The 22944-nt window shown below is 30.0% G+C and overlaps 1 protein-coding gene across 1 annotated transcript; it reads left to right on the top strand.

Moving 5' to 3' along the window:
* Nucleotides 1–2902: 2902 nt before the first annotated feature.
* On the top strand, nt 2903–6941 carry TRIADDRAFT_64392 (uncharacterized protein; the record flags this gene model as incomplete). The annotated part of the gene is made up of 9 exons (XM_002117856.1): nt 2903–3556; nt 3817–3925; nt 4039–4186; nt 4318–4387; nt 4967–5137; nt 5473–5574; nt 5682–5776; nt 5952–6182; nt 6739–6941. The coding sequence occupies 9 exons, from the start codon at nt 2903–2905 to the stop codon at nt 6818–6820; spliced, it is 1662 nt and encodes a 553-aa protein (XP_002117892.1). The 3' UTR covers nt 6821–6941.
* Between the last annotated feature and the right edge of the window lie 16003 nt (nt 6942–22944).

Below are 22944 nucleotides of genomic sequence, written 5' to 3'. Positions count from 1 at the left end.
ACTTACTGAATCAATCTTGCAACAAATCAATTAATGGGAATTTTACTAGTTAAATTCTTTGATGCATATCTCGTGAAATAATTCCCGATATATCACACCTTGTTAATTTACGAGTATATCATTTATTTTACTTGCAGCTAAGATGAAAGTATACCGTACCACTGTAATTAAGCATAAGGCAGTAATTTTACCTTTTTATTTCGGTACTGTTCTATCTTAATTCCTTTTATCAGATCTATCCAAAACAGCTACAGACCATTAACTTCAATTAATTTATTCTTATTGAAATTTCAACCGATCAAAAAAATAATACAAATCCACTCTTTCCTTATCTACGGTAGAGTTGAGATCATTTATTTAATATCTTCCCGTCACGGAAGAACATTCTCCCTATTCGATACGACTAGTTTACATTATTTCCGATACCAATCGTACCCTTATTCAAACTATGCCATTAGCATACTGCAAATGGACGATCAATTCCAACTATAACCACGACATTAATAACAACATTATCAAAAACAACATCAATTCAAGTGTCCTTTTGGCCTCCATAAAATGTACAAGCTTTAGACAAAGGTGACAATGATTTTTTCATGATTGACCAAGATGTTGCAAAGGCCAAAAGAGAAAAATTTAAAATTACATACTCTCAAATTTCTATAATATATATTCTTCTTTTCATGGAGGAGGTACTAGCAGACTTATATCAAATATAGTCAAATGACCATACTCATGTTTTCTAACTCGTAACACCCAATTTTAGAAAGGCATGAACAACTAAAATTCTTCCATTGCCGCTGCCAAATAATTATTTAATTATGCTGTTGATATCCTTTCTATAACGTGGATTAATTTCCACCGTTTATAAGGTTTACGAGTGACAAAACAACAGCTAAATACTATAAAATGATAATCGTATAGAAAGTAACTATCGCCACCACAATCATCCTAAAATTTTCGAATAAATGATTCAGCAGAAGCAAAGTATGTACCGTACGTCCTTGATTCAACAACATAAACCAAAATATTCTATCTAGAATAATACTAAATCATAAATCAATTATTAGCTAAGATGATATACCTATATCCAAAAGTATAATAGCCTCCAAATGTAACTGGTAACCATTTATATGATAGACTGTATAAATTCTACGAATACAGTCGAGAATTAATATCACCATACCTGCACTTTGATTCACAGACATCCGTTTTACACAATGCCGTAGTATCCTCTAACAAATCTGAACTCGGACCCTAATATTGATATACAGAATGACTGAAAGGGCTTAAAGCTATCACTAGCAGCTATCTTTACTGAAAATGTTATGATGCAAACAAGTATAAAAAGAAAAAATGTAAAGATTGATGTACATTAATTATAATTATCAAACCCTTGTTTTGTAATACTATATTAAAAATGAAAGCTTTTCAAAACATTACAATCAATTAATTGAGGTGTTGATGTTATCATATAAAGGTAATTTGGTTAGGTATTCCTTGATAATGTATTCTTTCTCTTGAGTCGGGCTTAAAGAAAATAACTGTGTCTTAATTTATGGTTCGTAATTACGGCAGTAAGTTGTCACAATATCTGCTAATGATTTAACATTAACGAACCCATATAAAATACAAGTCCTACCCAACAACTTATAAAGCAAGCAAATGGGTGATTTAAATATCTCTTAAAGTGTACAGAACTTGGAATACAGATGTATGGTGCTATGTAATTTTCATTTCAATAACTGCGATATCGTTATCCTCTTGCTGCTTGTAAACAGCTTAGTACCCGTAGTGCCTATATTTACGTCAGTAGAGGTAATGCGGCAATGCTAATACGGAACTAAATCATCATAATGCCTACGTCTACATCTACGGAAGTAACTTAGAAGTGCTAATACCGTAATAAGCCATCCATATCCGCCATAAAAAGTACATGTACAGATCTAAAAATGTTATATTGGAAGCGGTAAGTGTATAACTTGGAATACTGATAGTAGACGCTAATTAATTACATTTCATTAACTGTAATGTTGTTATCATCTTGCTGCTTGTAAATAGCTTAGTACCCGTTAAACCTATATTTATATCAATAAAGGTAATTTAAACGTGCTAATGCGGTACTAAACCATTACATGCGATATAGAAAGTGCATGCATAAATCTAAAAATGCTGTGCATTTGACTTCAAATCCATATCATTCTGGTTGAAATCAATAATGCAAAGAGTGCCTTCACTTACCATATCGTGAAGTAATTTATAGGTCCATTAAGCGCATACCATATGCAAACATCAACTAAGGCGATTCTCAGTTGAATTTAATTCGCCTTATATTAATAATTATGTAACAGTGACTGCTTACGGCTAAATGGGAAAATGAAAACAGAGTTAATCTTAGCATTCTTAAAATTCATCAATTAATAAATTATAATGGAAATTTCATCATCTGCAGTTATAGAATCGTCTTTAATGGAAGTCTACTATTGATAATTCAATAATTAATATTTATTATTTATTCTTCTTAAAAATTTTGTTAAAAATTGTGATATTATGACTAATGATTTATACTAAGTGATGGTATGACTTTTAGTCTGTTTTTATAGGACATTTTGTGATGAATTGGTGATTCAGAAAATCGCTAAGGATTGATCTAATACATAAAGTTAATCATTCATCCTCCACTACTCTACTTATCCATTCACTTCGAAGCTAAGATTCAATATAACTCCTGTTTCCGAAAGAAAGTAATATAGGCAAATTACTAGCCATTGACCTGTACCAAAACGAAATTAATTCGCCGTTACTAATTATCCATCCGAATACGCCGTAGTAGCCTTCAAACTCATTTCATAACGAGTTCCTATTTTATTAATTGCTAAGCATATCTTGGTTGATTAACGATATGCCATCGCCTGAACTACAAACAGCTCAAAATCTTCCAAGTAATCACACAAACACAATATATACCAATAACGAGAAAGGAGATACTATGCAAAAAAGCTACATGGAAAGCATCCATCCAACTTCGCCTGTGGGGCAAATGGCACCAGCAGAAGCATTTATCAATAATACACCAACATATATACCTACAATGGTCCAACAATTTCCTCAGCCAGCTATAACACAGCCTTTCTCGCAGCCAATATTGCAACCATTAGTTCAACCTGTTCTGCATGCAATTCATCAACCTATGCATCAGCCCATTTCAACTTCTACAGTAGGACCACTAAATCCTTCACAATCGATACCAGTGCAATCAAATAATTCTGTCGAATCAGCCTTTCGTTACTTCCCTCCCATGAATTCTAACAATATCCCTGTACCAGATATTGGTAGCCAAGTTAATTTATTCCAAGCAAATAGTAACGTACCAGATAACCTTGGAACGATGCCGCCATTTATTCCTCCATTGCGTAATCGATCACCATCAGAAAGTGTCTTGAGTGATAATTATTCATTAGGTAGTTCGTACAATTATGGCTCTCAGCGTTTATTTGGAGCAACAAGTCCAACATTTAGCTTTAAAAATGGTGATTTGAAGTTAGACTATACCAAGGTAAACCTGTCCTAGTGATGATACAGTTATTATTTCCTATCATAGTTGATAATAATGAATGCATTCTTTTTTCTACCGATCATATAAAAAAGTTGAAAAGCTGTAAATTTGTATTTCTCCTATAATTAATCTAATGCTTTACTATCATAATAATAAATGTATGGATACTCGCGTAGATTATAATATATGTCAAAGTGCTTCATATTGACATTACTCCGATAATCAATGTAACATTTTGTTATCGTAATTTTATTCATTAGTCAAGTGATTCTCCTGGTCGATATGGCCTAAGCCCTGAAGCCCCAGTATTATCGGCTAGAGAGATGATGTCGGAAGAAATTAACGCAAAAGTTGCCCAAGAAAGTGCAGGTAAAGGGCGTTGAGTAGAAAAATGCATCCAAGTATCTCTAGAAAAGTAAAATTTGTTTTGTGCCACATCAGTAAACTAAAATATGTAATATTTCTATCACTTCCATGGCTAGCTTTGGTAGAAAGACTTTATAAAGCGCAAAAGGAAAGGGATTGCGCCATAATGGCCAGGCTACGGCATGCTAATGAAGAACGAGATGCAGCCGTTAAAAAATTAAGACAGATTGAGTCTACACGTAGTACAAGCAGCTTTTATGGAAGGTAAATCTAAAATTTTTCCTTACTATTACTTCCAATTTTTTGAACAGCCTAGTAATTACCCTTTCTCCATTTACCTACAAGTTAACATAATAAACGCTAACTATATTATTTTTCATTCTGCATTATGCTAGTGATGATGAATCTGAATCTGAAAGTGAAGAATCGGAAGATGAAAAGCCAGTCAGCGCACGTAGTCAGCAGGTATGATTGAGTTTGTTGAACTCCCCTTCTATTTGTTCGCTAAGTTAATCAAGATCAGATAACGATATAAAATCTAAAGGCAAGGTATATGATAAATGAAAATTTTAAGCTGTATATTGCCTAATATTAATCACTTCTACCTTTAAGTAAATAAGACTTTGCTAAATGTTAATGGATCCAATGCTGGCAAAAACAATAACCTTATCTTGTAGTAAAATCTTCTTGAAATCGAGACCTATCAGTAAATATCATCAGGAAACCCACTTTCATTCTCTAGATTCATTTCATGAGCTACAAAAACTTCCCTGAACTATGAATAACTTCAAGAACTAAAAACAAATTCATATGATAAACATGATTCGGCCATTTGTTATTAAGAATGGCTAGGACGAGCACATACATTATCAGTCAGTAAACATCTAATCAAAGCTACAATCTGAGATTTTATTCACTATAAAAGAACTGTGATTTTGTAAATTGATTTGATTAATAAGGGCATGGAAATGTTCATCGCAGCACAAAATAAACAACCACTTTGGCAATCTTTCTCAAAGTAAAAAATCAATATTCCTTCTTTAGGATGTTTCCGAACTCCTTACACAGATTAATCGGGCTAGTAGCATTGCCGAATTAAACCGCCATGGTGCACAAGTTATTGGAAAAGTTAAGTCCGTTCAGAAACAAAAACATGTTACTATTAATCATGAACTAACTGCAGCACTAAAAGAGAAAGATGAAGCTGTAAATAAGGTATCGTACTTTTAACCTTAATTTCACTATAACGGTAATAGCTTAATGTAATGGGTCATGAATTGTGATTACTCGCTCATTTGGGCAAATCTCTGCGTATTGTATTGCCAGCATTGCAGTATGAGATATGACACTATAAGTGTATTCAATGGACAATACAGCCACATGTAAACCAAGTAAATTACGAAATTTTTTTATAATATACATATTTCGAATACATATATGGTTCTCTGATGCTGTTTACCCAATACTAATTATGATAGACTTTCTAAATTTTGACCGAGAATAATTAATAGTAATGACTGAAACAAAAAATTCAATTCTATTTACCTTAGTGTTCAATTCTTGAAGAAGATGTTCGGCATCTACACCGTGAAAAGGAATCACTGAAGAGCAAAATTAGCATCCTAGAGGATACCAAAGTTAAGAGTTTACGGGTAATAAAACTTCGATTGTACTTGCTACTACTCTTCAAACTATAAATTAAACTCAAGCATGTCCTATCTCAATATCAAAAAACTGAATGTCATATTTATATGCGCAGAGCCAATTGATTGCTTCACAGGAAGAACGAGATTCACTGCTTAGACGACTCAAGAGATCAGAGGAAGAATTGGAAGATTTAAGAATATATTACAGGTTCAGAACGTTTCTACTGAACTTAATAATTACCGTAGTCTCCTAGATTTTCTTATTGCTCCAATAGAAAACTTATAAATTGTTATTTTTTATCTAATGTGCATACGGATAGTTTATTTCGCTGTTTGGGCTATAAATATTTGTCAATTTTATTATATTTGATTACCTTCTTTAGTCTTCATAATTCTCTTTCTGATGAGAAAAATCTTCGTGATCAATTTAATGCAACAATCCAAGCGTATGAGGATAAATTGCGGCAATACGAAACAAGTAACAGGCAACTAGATCAAGATAATCAGGAATTAAATTCAAAGCTAAACAATATCATTCGAGAACGAGATGAAAAAGCTAGGCAGCTACACGAAGCCACCACATCAAAATTTTTAGCAGAACAAAAAGCTGAAAAGTAACTATTGGAGATTAGTGACTAATATTATAATCTTAATAAATAGATACGATACTTACATATTGATTAGTTTAAACAGATGATTATTATAAATCTGATATGCAGCATCACACCTTCACTTTATTATATGATAAATTTAAGCCTTTAACTAATACGGTATTAATTTGCAACATTTACGGTATCTTAAAATAAACTGAAAATACAGCTCTCTCTTGAAATAATGTCATTAAGAACCAGAGCCACAACTTGATAACTTTTCAGCCGAGAACTATTTTAATAGTCTAACAGATATAGTATTTTGTAGCATAATAACGTACAGTCGATATCCATGACACGATTCACAGTGATCATAGTTAGTATCCACATAACATTAATATGAAATTTACTACATTATTTGCTCTTTACCGCTAAATAATATATATTACAATCTTAGGATAGTTTAGCCCTGATACTTTTCAGCTAGCCTTTGGGAAATAAACTTGTCTCCAATAAGTAACCACGATAGGAACTTTTAAGCCATTGACTTATCATCTCTTCTTATTTTTTGCTATGATAGAACTGATCGTTTATGCGGAGTTTTAAAGAAGCGCTTAAACTATTATAATAACAATAATCCAAATGAACAATTCCGATACTGATTACATACTACCGTTGAGGAAATTCTACTATGGAACCGTTATGGTATCGCCATGTGTGAAAGAAATTATTCCTAGGATCAATAGTATCTACAATGTCCCGGTATCTTTTAACTTATTTCGAATATAGTTTAATATTATCCATATAGTCATAACGCGTTATATTCAGATATTAAACAAGTCTTTGCTAATCCTGCTATCTTTGCAGAATAGACTGTATAATGTACATGTAACGGGCAGTTTGGGTAAAAGTACAGGCAAACATTTTGCAGTGATATGCAGATTATGGCAGGCACTCTTAATAGACAAGTCTATTTTTTAAAATTATCAAACATAAAATATGAATTTGAGATAATTCAAATAGCATCATTCACTTAACGAATAGGTTATAAATTGATATTATAGATTCTTTCAGGATTTTTTTATCAAAATGAATTATTTTATCATTTACTTATTATAGCATTTTTACGATTATAGGCTAGAAATTTTAATTGAACATCCTATTAATGTAGCTAGATCATTTAACTGTTAACAGATAGTAGCAAAAATGTCGTTTTATTATTATTATAAATGTGGTATAGCTAACTAGGCAGTTATCATGATCGTCATAAGTAAGCTCTGAAAAATTAGGTATCCACAATCTTGAGATCCATCAAGGCAAAAAAAACGAATTAATATTAAGATAACTAACATCGCGAGCGTATTACAAACCAGTTTTATGTTAAGCTATTTCTTGTATAGCGTGAGATTCCTAGGCCAATGTACGTATACTAACATTAGGGATATGGAAGTTTAAAAGAACTTGTAAGATTTCGAGTTTGTGGCGGTTATTAATGTTAAAAGTTTCACTCAAGGGTAATGATATTTTCTCATGATGTTAAATTAATTTATTCTCTTGATCCAAGCTATGAGTGTTAACTTGCAACATCTTCCATTGCATAAGAAATACTCGTATAATACTTAGTAAAACTTTCGAATTAATAGATTTGTGCATTCATTTGTATTATCGTTATTACCGTAATAATATTTCGATTATCACATTATTATTATGTTATTTATTATTATTATTATTATTATTATTATTATTATTATTATTATTATTATTAATATTCAGATTTCATCTTCATTCCGTCGGCCAATCTGTAATTAAAAGTAGTTAGTATTGACCAATGATGTTGATCATTGTGCTATTTTATAGACTAACCGCGATAATTGTAATTTTTCGTCGAAAAATAAGCTCATTTGTACTACATATTTTAATGATTAAAAGTTGCTAGTTCAGCAGCTATCCATTTAATTATCGATGACTGGTAAATTTTAATTCACGCTATCTAGAGATTATCAGATAAAGCAAAAGTATAGAGTGATAAATCAATTTTAATATTCGCTTTGAAACGATTTCCAAAATGATTCGTTTCTATTAACGTACCATGATGATAAAAAAATGCGCTCGATGGCGAATATTTTTCGATCAGCTATAGCTTTTATTGTCCGAAATAGCGTGATATATTCACACTTGCATTAAAGTCGCTTAGATGCAAAGAAAATAGATTTGATTTGTTTATAAAGCCCAGAAGTAATCTATGCTTGTCTGCATGAAATACTTTACTAGCTTAATAGAAGCTAAAATTTTAAGTACAACATCTATTAAAATAATTATCTATAAATTTGAAATGTTCAACATTGCATAGTACTAATTTTATGTAACTAAAGTTAAAAACAATTTTTATTAAATTCTTAGCTACTGAGCATCATTTTAGATACCTGACGTTAATACTAAGGAGTATTCTTACAATAATATTCCAAGAGTAGATGGCTCTACACAATAAAGCTATAAATATTAATTATTCCACTTTCTGATGGATTATTTTTTGCCTCAATATAGCCATCAGATTAAGACAAATATATCTAAGACTAGCTGATGAAGTTTAGCCATTAATATCTCCTATAATTAAAATCTTATATCGATATTTGATGCCTACAACTATTATAAATAATAATTTACTTTTTCACATCCGTCTAGAAATTTATATTTCGTATGTTCATAGTTTTCCATATTCACAGCAAGCGCAGTCGTACTTTACTACTTTCAAACATCACATATCTCCAATTTTCCTTTCTCTACAAGTTCACGTAATCATATATGTCCGCGTTATTAAGATCCAGCATTTATTTTAAATATTTCACTCATTTTTAAATCGATTTTAAAAATGAATATTTGCATTAACTAAAATGAAAGGTTAGAGCATTACAAGTTATAACTCAAATAAATTACTCAATATTCGATCATTATTTAAAATCACCGGTATAAAAGCTGCTACTCTATTAATTACGATCAGTCCAATCAGTCCTTTACGGCTAATTAATTATTATACCACTATAGATAGAAGGAAGCTAACTCACTATTTCATCTCAATTAAACGCAATGAATACATACTGGAATTAACGTTATATTAGGGCAATTAAGCCTGTTGAAAGGATCCATATCTCGTCCTCTTTACTTTTTACCTCTGTAATTTCATTTAACGGATTTTACTTAATATCATCAGCATCTAGCGTAATATTGTACCAATAAAAGTATTCTAACTAATACGCAAACTTTGACCTACAATTTGTTCCTTTATTCTGCTACATCGATAAACACAGTTATTTACGTTATCTCAGAGTATCATCTAATGAACTAAATTGGATATTCCAGGATCGAATTATAACTACTCTTACGTTCATTATTACGACTTCCAAACTATACGGCATAAAAAATCTGATCATTAAAAGAAACGATATGATAATCGATTTTTCAGCGGCCACTTTAGTAAATAACTGCCTCACTTATCCTATTACATCAATAGCATTTGGCTACTTTTGATGCCTTAAATTGACAACCAATAAAACTGATTTCATAACCGCATAACGATCATTAATCAATCGGTAGCATCAGGTCGCTACTCAATTAAATCAGGTTAAGAATCAAATTGATCTATTAGTATTTCTTAGTATATTATTTAAAATTCGCGGTCAAGAGTCTCTGCGATCAGAGTTAACTATTAGTATTATTAACATCTAGTAATCTAGTAAAGTCGACTGACATTAATTATTAAACTAAAGCAGCCAAGTTGCATTTATTTGAAACTCACGCACGGAACCGAATTCTCAACTACAGGGCTAAATTTATGAACCCTCATTCATGAGGACGTTTAGCGATCAGTTACTAACTTTACTAGTAAAAGATGATGAATTTATTTGACATTAATAATTTAGGCTGAATACTAAATTGAGTTTATTTATACATACTCCTAAAAGCTAGTAATCATTTTATAATTGCTGGATTAAGGCCTGCCAAAAAGTATTTATCGTTGCTGTAATAGCCTTAAAATAACCTCTCTTTATGAAATATATCTGGTGCTACGATGACTTTCTATAAATTGGAGCATCGCCATAGTTAAAGACTTGGTCTACTTATTAATCAAAGTGAAAGAAACTATCACAATTTTTCAATATTAGTAGTTCAAACTGTTATTAATGGCGTTTAGTTGATAATGTCTTCCATTACTATAAATTAAATTTGAATTTATCGATAAGAAAACCAAGATAGCTTTTATATTTCTGTATGCTAATATATAAATATATTACGCATCATCACATCGTATACTATCCATACATTTGAGTTCATCGATAAGAAAACCAAGATAGCTTTTATTTTTCTGTACGCTAATATACTGTATATATATGTTAAGGACAAAATCATTCTTAGGAATGGCCGTAACATATACATTTAGCATCATCAACATCGCATACTGTCCATACGTTAGCCACAAAATAATTACAGTAGCCATCTCGATGTTAATCTTCTACACAGTACATAGCACATATGCCAGCAATCTACGTCAAAGTTGTTTTAATCGTAACAATTGGGAACAATTATTGTTAATAAAAGCGTGTCCAAGTCGACGTCGTTTGTAAATAAATAGAGGACATCTTTTATGATCCAAAATGTCGCAACAAAGTAGCATTCTCTCGCTGTGTTTATTGTTCGTTAACAACACGGATAACACTTGATCTTAAGTATAGCCTTGGACGCAATATAGTAGCAGCAGTAACAATTGTAAAAGTAACAGTATAGCAGTAGTCTATTGAATAAAGTTGACAATAACTATTGCAATTGTTGATATTTGTCAATACAAGCAAGGAAACCTTTAAAAAGGATTTAAGGCAGCAATTCAGTATATAGAATAAACAAAATTATAGTTCAATTTAATTATTACAATTTAAAGCATAGATAGATATTCTCAGCTACTACAGCTGTTAATCATTCACCATCGCTAAGAATGATACCCATAGATTATAACTCCGTATAATTCAATTAGCATTCCCTTGAGGGTCTTTAGCTAATTATAAATATTAACTTAAAATGAAGTTTCATAGATGAATGAATAATTCTAACAAGAGCTTGCTTAATGTTCAGCTACAGGTATATTTTAACGACCACTTTTTTAGCTTCAATTAGAGTAGGAAGAAATCGTTCATTTTATTGAGGTTACTTTTAACTAACATCCTCTAATAAATCTAGGATCGAATGCAAATACAAATCAAATTAAATCAGGACGGATAGTTAACAATTAGGGTACCGATACTGCATCTAACGATAATTAAAACAGAACTGTTTCCGTTTCGTAACTTAATTTAGACAAAAAATCATCTCTTCACTGATGCCCCTAACACTTCCTTACTGGTATATATATACCATATTACTTAACTTATGAGTAAAATGAAAAATAAAGTAGTTTCTATAGAAAAAGATTATCGATATATCACTGTTAAGAAATTCGAATGGAAAAATAATCTATTTTACACTGGCTAATTTAAATTTGTGGGTTCTCTTGCTCGCTGTGAATATCTCGTACAATAAAGTCACCTAAAATTTAAAAACATCTATAAATAGCCAATCATGAGATAGATTTCGTAAGTATACCTAGATTAAACGTCACAAATCTTGACTAAAGACTAAAGCTAGCACATACGAAAAGAAGAGGGCATAACTTTCAATGAAGGGCAGCAAACTTAATTTGTTTATCGTAGCCATACTAGTACGTAATATCTTCTTACAGTTAAATAAACATTTTTGCTGTCGTAACCACTGATATGCTATCCATTACTTTATATGACGCAAAATGAAGCAGAATAATATTTAGCATTCGCATAAGACGTATTATAATATATTCATCATATCAAGAAAAGGATATCTGTCACCTGCATTTGCGAATATGCCTTTGTCTTACATCAAATGTTAATCAATTTCTCGTAAATCTGGTCAATTCAATATCACTACTAAATCGGTAAAATCTTATATATCAGAGAATTAGCTATCTGCTTGCCAAATTGATTCTGGCCATAGCCTAACATACAAGATGCAACATTAACCAATTTCTTGATAATCGATGGTTAATAATATCTTTATCAAACGAAAGAAATTCGGGTAGTGTCCTTACCTTAGTTTTATTAAGACTAATGCTGTCAGTAATCAGCTTGTGCCCCAATTCGACTCAATCATTATCGGACTATTTCATTCCCCCATAACTCATAAACTGCCACGAATGTTCTCCGTAATTTTATTAATCAATAATTGTACAAAGTTAACTTTGTCGAATGAGCTAACTAAAACAGTACTATAGCTGATACACCTCTATTTTCTTTCGTAAATTTCATGATATACTAATTTTGGTCTTATATTATAACTAATTCGTAATCGTACTTATATGTCAAATTAGCCTTTATCACTAATTTCTTACGGCCTCTTTTCTAGAGTAAGGTCTTAAAGTTTTATTTTCGTCATTTGCTTGATCAATTAATTGATTAATTTCCAGAGAGGTACAACTAATCGCCTAATTGATATCCAAGGTGATCTAGGAAAGTATTAATTTATTATTACTGATAATCCTCACTTCAGCCGTATTATTGTCAACAGAACTTGTAGTAGCGTGAAGCTAAAGCACCGTACTTAAAGAGAACAATTCTAAGTAGCAAGGCTTTGATTAAGAAAACTAGCTATAGTTATCATTAGGATAATGCCGAATAGTAAGCCGTATACATTTATTTAATGTATATGATTACAAGGCAGGAAATCTTAATCCCTATATTGGCGATGCGAAGTAATGTATTGTTTAAGTCTTTAATTCTATATGCTTAAAACTTGCTACTGAGATCGTGCTTATATTTGATTATTATTAGCAATTCTCTAAGCGAACTCATAACAGTCGCTCATCAGATCTTAGAGGAAATTTTAATTTAGTAAATTTCTATTCCTTCTGCTAATAGCATCCTTCCATGTGAGCACCAGACAGAAATACCTAACGTGCAAATATTCACTTTCAATGTTACACAGAGTTACAATATGAATTATAGCAGTTTAAAACTAAGAGTGATGTTATCATTGCAGGCTTTTCCTCAAAATAGATCAATAAAAATTAATTTATAGATATTAGGTGATAAATGATTAGTATTCAAGGTAGTAATATTCTAATTATGTAAAAAAGCAGAAGTTATAATCTAAATTAATATAGGCTTAAAACATAATAAAGTTAAGCTATTTCTAATCTTTATTGGCTTACTTTGGAATTCACTATCATTTATCATTGATTTTATATATCAAGAATATGAGTAAAATAGAATAAAGGTGTTAGTTTGCTATTAACTCAATACGATCATTTCCGCTGAATTTTCAACTGGTAAACTTTGTTACATGATCGATAAACAGATTAGACTAAGAATATCTAGTGGAAGTCTGTAAGTAACCTAAAAAGACTAAATTTAATATAGAATTTTACGACGAACAAGTACTACCTTATCAAATTGCTAATTTGAGATGCATGTCATATATTTCAATCAACTAATATTTTATAGACTGAAATAGCAACTTTTAGGTTCAAATAAAACAAAAATAATTGCTTTCTTAGTAATTCTAAAAATTAATTGGTAATCAATAGTTGTAGTACTTCATCTGAAAATAAAAAGTAGCGATGTTGCTTTAGCACCATTTGAGTACAAAGTAGGCAAAATTTGATAGCATTTATGGTAATCAGAGAAACAAAATGATTAGATATATAGAATAAAGTAAAGATAACACAGTACAATTTCTTTCTTGGATGCTTCAAAGAATCCATTTAAGGATATTACACAATTTACTGCAGATTCTAAATGATAGTTATTATACGTGTAAGATTTGTCCATATCTCATTCAACTAGTAATAGAATTATTAAATAACAGATACTACCCCATTTCATTGCACTTTCTGCCGATAAAATTCTCTGTGAAAAGCAACATCTGTTGTTGATTTTGACTATCATTTCATTGATATGAAAAAGAGAGATTTATATTATTATCCAGGCGTAAATTGTTTATTTTCTAATAGAGGTACCTTATGTCGATGTAGATTGAAAGAAAACAGCTATTTTCTTTATTCCAATTTCTTGCTGATTAATTCACTTTCCCTATCATTAGATACCAATTAAACTAAATCAAAATAAGAAAGTGTTGCTGAGAGTAGAAAGGCTTTATTTTTTAGCTTTCTACTTTTCAATTCGGGCTTATGAACGATTCTTTCTACAATTTGACCGAATGTAACCAGTATCAAACAGTAATATCTACCTGCATGTAATAGGTTACTCTTATGCTATGGGATAAATACACTTCATAGCATTTTATAATATCATGCGGTAGTTTACAAATGTAAACTTGGCTCTTTATGTTCTTCAGTATGTATAATATGAAGATGATCTTAAGAAATCCTATCGTTCAATAATGAACTATTCTGCAGTTACTTTTCAACTATCTTATTACTCATTTGGCTTTATCTAACTTTAATACGAAGCAAAGATCTTGTCAAAGCAAAAAACGCAAAGAATTATGATAAGAATAAAGGAATACTCTACTCTGATATCTAACATATTTAAGATTCCCACCCTTAAACAAAGATTTGGATAATGAGAAAACATTTTTATTTGACAGGCCAAATAAACTTCGTTCGAATCGCTAATTGGTTTAATTGTATTCAATCCGTACTTTATGCTTAATACAAGAATGTATCTGTTTCTCGTATAAAATGCATCTTTTTGATTCTATTCGAACATATTAATTCTGACGTTATAATTTATATTGCAAACGATTTACTTACGAGGAAAATTCTATTCAAGTAGACGATTAAACTCATAAGGCTTTACTAAATTTATAGCTTAAATGTAAATAGTAATTCAATAGAAATCCTTCATTCTCATATTCTAATACGAGCTATAAAGCTTCAATAAATCGAAATGGCGCGAAAGAAGTGAATATATGCATCCATCAATGTCTAAATTCTCTTTATAAATAACAACATTATCTCCAACAATCATTATACTACGCCAGGGATGTCTTTCATTCAAGCGATAGAATAAACTTCACCAGCCGTCAAAAGTAAAACTAATAAGTTGCAAGAAACCCAATGTCTCACATTATGCTTGTATTACTTTATTTGCTTAAATTACTGGTAATAATATTTTCTATGCCCATGTATCAAAGAATTGTACTATTTTACTAACTAATAAACCATAATGAAGATTTTGCTGTTCTACTTGCACATAATCATTTATAATTATAGTTAAACGTTATCAAACCCTTCTTTTTTACACAATTGTTCTTGGAATTCTTTATAGACTTTAGCAAATGACCCCTACAAAAGGTCCATAGTAATTCATTCGAAGTCTTGTAATTGAAATATTTTTACTTTTCTGTATCATTTCGCCAATCTAAATATGCTTACGTTCATTCTCGGAAAATTAACATGGTATTAATATTCATAACCAGTAATGAATTTAATTATGCAATCGAGAGAAGTATACTACTTATCATTGATTCTGTTCGACACTGATAATATATATACTGGACGTATATATAATCAAGTCGTTATAGATAACAAATGATGTCAATAAACTGCCTAGTAGGTGGGCTATCTTGAAGCTCTAGAAAGTGCTAAATCAGTAGAAAAATCATTCCTAATCGGCAAATTAATTATTTTATACCTGAAACTATACTTCTTCCTTCGTAGTATCATATATAATATTGATAGGAAAATTGGAGTTCATTTTCTACATTTCAGCTAATATATTCAAACTCTATGCTGCAGAAATTACAAAAGAAAGCAGAGTTGTTTTAAAAAAGCAGCAGGTCAAATTCGTACTAATATCTAATTAAAATATCTAGTAACATTTATATATCAGAATCTAAGGTTATTCAAACCGTGAATAAAAGATTCGCTCTTTTCTATCTCTGATTGCCTTTTAAATTTCCATACTTGATACCAGTTCTAGTCAACCAGTAATTTATAATTATTTAATAGATGTAGAATTGATCAAAAATGTATAATTACTTTCAATAGTATGTAATAATTATGTAATCTATCATTCAAGTGAGAAACATAGATTAAATTTTGAATTATACTGATATTAAATTTGTGAGCAGAATTATCTCATACACTATAGTTACACTATTACAGAATATAGAAAGTAGGATTGCTTATATAAATTTACCTTTATTTAATTCATCTTACTAGATTATTAAGTTACATCCAATCTGAAATGAATCCCATATGTCCATACGTAAACAAATAAATGGTAATGTACTAGTGTTTCTTATAATATTTTTATTTTAATACATGGCAAGTTGCCAAGATGTTTTTTTAATCTTTCTTAATATATTTCTTAAATCATCAAGGACCCATTTCTCTTTACTTAGATGTAACATTACCGAAATATATGTAAAGAAAGATGAGATGGACAACATATGGTTCAAAGGAAGAATGGATTGTTTTCAATATTTTTCACACTATTTCTGATAATTGATATTCTTACTGATAGAATTATTAACATTGCTATGAAGATTTCACCATTTTTAACAATCAATTCGGATCCTTTGATAGGGTAAATATGGAAAGAAAATAAATCATTAATTTAATGAGGTGTCTTTCCCTCGGTTTTGTTTTGATCTATTTGAATACTATTTACATAAGTTATTTTGCAATATTTAAAAATAGATTATATTTCGTACATCGATTATCTTATCATCTTTCCCACCTATTCGGACTAAGAAATTGATCTTTTCGAAATATAAGATGAATACACGAGCTTATTCATACAAGCTATTGCATGATAAACAAGAAATTAACTACTTCGTCTATTACCATAAAAGCTAGTATGAAAGTATATAAATATACAAAAAAACAGAGATTAATTAAAAAGTCTCTATCATTATACCTTTCCTTAATTTCATAAACTATAATATATCAATTTAAAGTTACGCTATAATACAATATCTCAGTGGTTTTCCTTCTTGCACTAATTAATAGCCCTATCTTAACTTGCTCTTGTAAATTGCTATTTACAACACTTAGAAAGCAAAATCAAAATATTCTACAGAAATTTTATATTAGTTTACAGTGCCGTTAAGCGATAAGCCATCTAGAACAGAAGTATTTATTTATTCATTTGGTAGTTACTTGCACTATTGATTACATATGTAGCCGACTAGGCGATAATATAGAGGAATAATTCTTCTAAATACATTCGTAATAGCCAATTTCAAGAGTTTATTTCAACTTAGAGCGATCCTGACAAATAAATGTGGATCATTGAAGTTCTATTTAAGATAATAATAGAAATGAATTACGACTATTCGCTCAATCTAAAACTAATATCTTCTTTAAATTTATGTATTAGACATCATTGTCTTAGGCTCAGGGTAGTTCATTTAGCATTATACCGCCATCAATATTTTTGCACGTCTTGCTATTATCTTCTTTGATAGTAAAAATAAGCAAAATTAACAATCAGAACAGAAGTAACTTTCCACTTTATTCAGAATAAGAATAATAGTAAGAACATCTTAAAACCCGACATTATTCATAACAGCAATAAACCGATAACTATAGACAAAAGAAACTCTTTCAAGATTTTATTTTCCCTTTCAATTTTACTTTGATCCACTCCGACATGGCTAACAAATGACTTGCGCCATCGATAATGTAATCAAATATATCGATTACTCTTGCATTGGCTAGCATATTTCACAGTTATTACTCTATAAATAAGGATACTGCAGTACTCTTATTTTATTGCCAAAATGAGTCCAAGTTAATTATATCAAGGACAGTATCGATCCATCCAGGATTATGTATATAATTCTATTTTATGCTAAAGATTTATTCTTTCATTAAGTTTATTTTAGTTTAACAATTAGATTTTGCGAACTATATCAATGCTGTTTATTAAATTCCGTGAAAGCAATAGTAAACCTTTCAGTCTAAAAGGGTAGAAAATTAGATACATTGATCGTTATAAAATCAATAACAAAAGTATGTCGCGATGTTGAAATCAATTTCATTAACTTCAACTCTCAGAAATATGAACTTTATAACGAATTGAACAATTTAAAACAATTTGAGACAATCTATTTCCTATCCAAGTTAATAAGTTATAGCTTCATCTATTCCCAGAAAATGACGATTCAATTTATAAGGCAAATTTTTTTCTTTACAATACTGATTTCAAATGTTACACATGTAACAACACATCTTTCATTAAGTTATGAGTGTAGAATGATTGTAGAATTTTAAATTTAAATCTCAATAGAATAAGACTGTATATTAATTATTCAAATTTAAGCGAAATGTCTGGAAATACAAATTGAAAGTAATTTAGCCATACTATACTGATACAGTTATATTAGATGTTTACCGGAATTTTACTTGCACTGAGCAAAGATCAATCTTAGCATCATTAAATCTAATCTTCAGTCATAATAATTAAATCCTTATTACATGTAATTAGTAAGTAAAGCGCTGAATTGAATAAAATCTAATCATATTATTAAGCATAGGATTAGATTAGGTAGTTGTACTTTATTGTAGTTTGATTGCATAAAAAGAATATCATAGTTTCGTATATCCGAGAATAAAGCGCATAGTATGTGCTACTCAGATATAGATCAATCATCACGGCATATTTATTTGAATTTAAAATAATTTAAATTTAAATTCATGTGGTAATCTCAATAGTATACTAATCGTTTTTATTACTTTGTATTACGCGATAGGTAGTGTTAAAATTTAAAATAATAAGACAGTTTGAGACATAATCGGTACAATCTTATGTTAATAGATGAAAAAATGTCGTCTAAAGTACCTGGCTGGCATTAATTTAATAAGTCATTTTGAAGATGATACGCTACAAAAGCAAAGTAATCCTATCTATTGACGATGGAATAAAAAGCTATTGAATGGCTGCGACTTTAAAACACCTGTGATTTCCATCAAAGACAATCATATGGTTTATCCAAAGATTAAACTATCTACTTCCTCTTTCATTATCTTCTTATTCACTCTTCTTTGTAGGCATTAGCCGAAAATGTGGATAGACGACCACATTTATTGTAAATCAACTGAAGTAAAAAATCGACTTGGATGGATACCAATTCTAATACCTAAACTATATGTAAGCTAGTACTCAAGCTAAAATTTTGCCTTAAAACTCTCACTTGACTGATTGTAGTCATATTTTTATAATCAATTCAATATTGCTTAGATAAGCTTTAAATCACTATGGATAACCAGCCAAGCATGATGATGACTTAGTCTAGGATAACATTAGCAGAATAATAATTTCATTAATTCCATTCAAAACAATAGCGTGCAGGTAAATAAAACGTTTTATGTTTTCTTAATCGAACATCTTGCTGGAGACAGCAGAAGGTCAAGGCTCTTGCCTAAAAAAATCAAAGCGTGCGGTGAAAGGAAAAGTATATACAGTAATCAAGACTACAGAATTGACATGAACAATTTCAAGGAAAGTCTTTCATTCATCTATCATAGTCAATGAAAAGATTTATCATTTGTATATAATAAAACTCTTTATCCGCATATTCATTTATAAATGAAAATCTTCTTATCATTCAAAAATGAAAAAAGAAAACTGCAATATGTTTCTTAGGTTAAACAAGCAAGAAAATATTATTGTATCATTTCTTTCAATTACTTACTGGTTCTTGTATAATTTTAGAAAGAGGATAGATTGCATTAGCAATATCTATTATTTGATTTCTTTCTGCTACTCTATTTGGATTAGGCTCTTGGATTTGTTTTAGTTTCCTATGCAGCAGTAGTTGGTGTAACTGTCTGAATATATAATAAATGACTAGGCTTAAATTAGCATTTCGTCTACAATATATAATAATCAAATGACTAAGCCAGGATTATCTATGACTAATAAATCTATTGATCATATCGAAACAGAGAATTAATTTGTCAACGGTATTGATTTACCAATTGATGGTCTATAATGGCAATTTAATCGGATCATTTTTATTATTGTCGTTGTTGTTGTTGTTGTTGTTGTTAGATACTTTGAAAGCTATCCTTTATTCTGACGATCGTCACTTCGTCAGGGTACGTCTGTTTTGTGTCATTTACATGATTAATTTATTTCATTTCTTGAAATCCTACTCATATATTATAATTTTTACATTATTAATTTTATATATAGATCATGATGATGTGTCAGCTTTTTAGTACTGATTTGATTTCAAACCAACTGATATAAAACTCATTTATTCAACGCTTCATAATTCATTATTTGATTTTACATAAAAATTTAAAAAATACTGTATGCGTGTATTTTGTTTTAAAATACAATAAAATGCGAATATTTTTTACTTCTATATAGAAGTTGAAACAACTATCTGTACTTATAGCGTTCTACATTATTGCTTATAAATTTGAAACTGATTTTCCAATTGTATAATCACGCCATAAGGGAATAGACATTTCTGTATGGATTTTAATAAATGTTAAACGTTTAAAATTTTCTCATTTCGTTTTAAAAATCGATAATCGAAGGAAAGACGCAATATTATGGATTGATTCAACACCCTAAAATAACGATGATTCCTTCCTTATGTCTAATGATAATGACATTCTAATCAAATGGATAAAGTGAAAATTTTTTTACTTTACTCCCCCTAACGTCTGTTGGCATCAGATTTTCATCCAAACTGCTCCTATTGTTATCATGTATCAGGGTAAACGGAGAGTTAATATTAGTATCCCACCTTAGCTCTTCAATAGATTAAAAATAGAGATGGGAAGGATTGCTTTATTAACTCCTATGTACACAACATATGTAACCTTTGTCGATGATAGGGGCTATGACTTTCATCTATAAATATAACTATCGTATTTCAGAATTGTAAGCCTGCTTGGTCAAACAGGTAGAAAGCTGTCATATAGATGTCGCGCCTCTATAGCCAACAAAAAACTGTGACATAGAGCATTATATATAAATACTGTAGACTATATACATACGTATTAAATTAATATAGAATGCTACTATAATCTATTTAAGAACTATCCTTATAGAGAGTATTATCAGAAGTAGACGTAAACAGATACGGTATCGGTATATATGATTATTCCATTGAAAGAATAGCTACGATAGAAATTGATATACTGTATTTAGCGCCCTATTAATCACAGAGAATAGAAAAGAAAAACGCAAGCAAAATTATTCAATTTTCATTTGTATAGATAGATATAATAGACTTAGTAGTCATTAGTATATTAGTCTATATCCCACTCTTGGCCAATGCTCTAACCCATGCTGGTCTATGCTATTGATTATTACTAATTCATTTAATTGGTCTAAGGACAATTCGACAAGTTAAAAGGATCGATTTTACAACACGACAAGATTGCCTTGACAGCAGCCATAGCGAATTATTCTCTACATCGATTCGATTAACTATCCACGTGTTTGCATTCCAGTAGTAAGTAGCCACTAGCCATAACTACAATCATCATAATTGATAATTAAAGTAAAGTTATCCATTTAACGTCTATCAGTTAATAGTAGATAGATGTCCTCTATGTTTAATCTGATCAGCATCAAAAAATTTGAAAAAAGTATAAAAATTATGATGGTGACAGTCGATAATCGTCATGACACTACGTCTGTTGTGTCATAACAAATACTCTTACCTACCGATTAAAGAGGTCAACAAGGTTTTATTGCGTTAAAGCTGATATGCATAGCCACAGTGATATACAATTATAGTAATGGTTAAATCATTTTAGCTCATTTAATTATGGTAAATTGATCGTTTTTATTTTGAAAATTAGACTTTGGATTTGTAATAAAATATTTATTTCTGCAGCTTATTATTGATTATAAAATATGGCCAAAAATAATTTTGAATTAGACATCCAATTGATAGCTAATTTAACTTATTTTAAGATACCAATGTACATGCTCGTTGATCTGTACTTACGTTTATTTATCAACTTTCGGGAAAGAATATTATAGTGTATCTGTCTAGTTTAATCTTAACAGTACTTGCATGGAAGTAAGCATTCACTTTATCAATCACCTACTATCAGCAACTAGTATTCAACTTTGATTTCAAATCGTCTATTTCCAAACTGCATAATGCATTACTTTGATACCTCCTGTTTATGATATAACATGGAATTTGACTAGAATTAGATATTCACATGATTTCATAGATATGATTTTTACTTTCACTTTTTTCAATCAAATTACTTCTATACATTGTAATAAAATAAATGAAGTTGATAGGTATAGCTAATTTCAGTAGCTTCTTTATATTTTTTGACATTTTAACTTTTCGAACATATGTTTCAAAACGTTTATGGCGCCGTTAACAATTTTCTTAATTCAAGCAACAAATGCATACGATTTATTACGTACTATTTCCGTTATAGATTTTTAAGGTTTTCAAATATCAAGACTTATAAAATACATATTACATTACTATCAATAAGTTGGATTATTACCGTACTTACGTTCATATCAATGAAAAAATTAAACCGTCCTTAGATTTCACTTAAAGTTATAATGAGGATCAAATATTAGCAAAATTCGCACATTGATATTTGATTAACTCCCTTGTTCCAAATCCATCCTTAAAATTGAACCTTATTTTATATCTTTTTTTTAACTTAAAAAATTTGAATAAATATAATTATAAGGTACCCAAATTAAACGTATCATCAATTAATATCTTTCCTTTTAGTCGATGGTATTGCATTGAT

The sequence above is a fragment of the Trichoplax adhaerens genome, genomic scaffold (genome assembly GCF_000150275.1).
Source record: "Trichoplax adhaerens TRIADscaffold_31 genomic scaffold, whole genome shotgun sequence".
Lineage (NCBI taxonomy): Eukaryota > Metazoa > Placozoa > Uniplacotomia > Trichoplacea > Trichoplacidae > Trichoplax > Trichoplax adhaerens.
The sequence above is the reverse complement of the archived record's forward strand: the minus strand, read 5'-3'. Positions and strand labels throughout refer to the sequence as shown.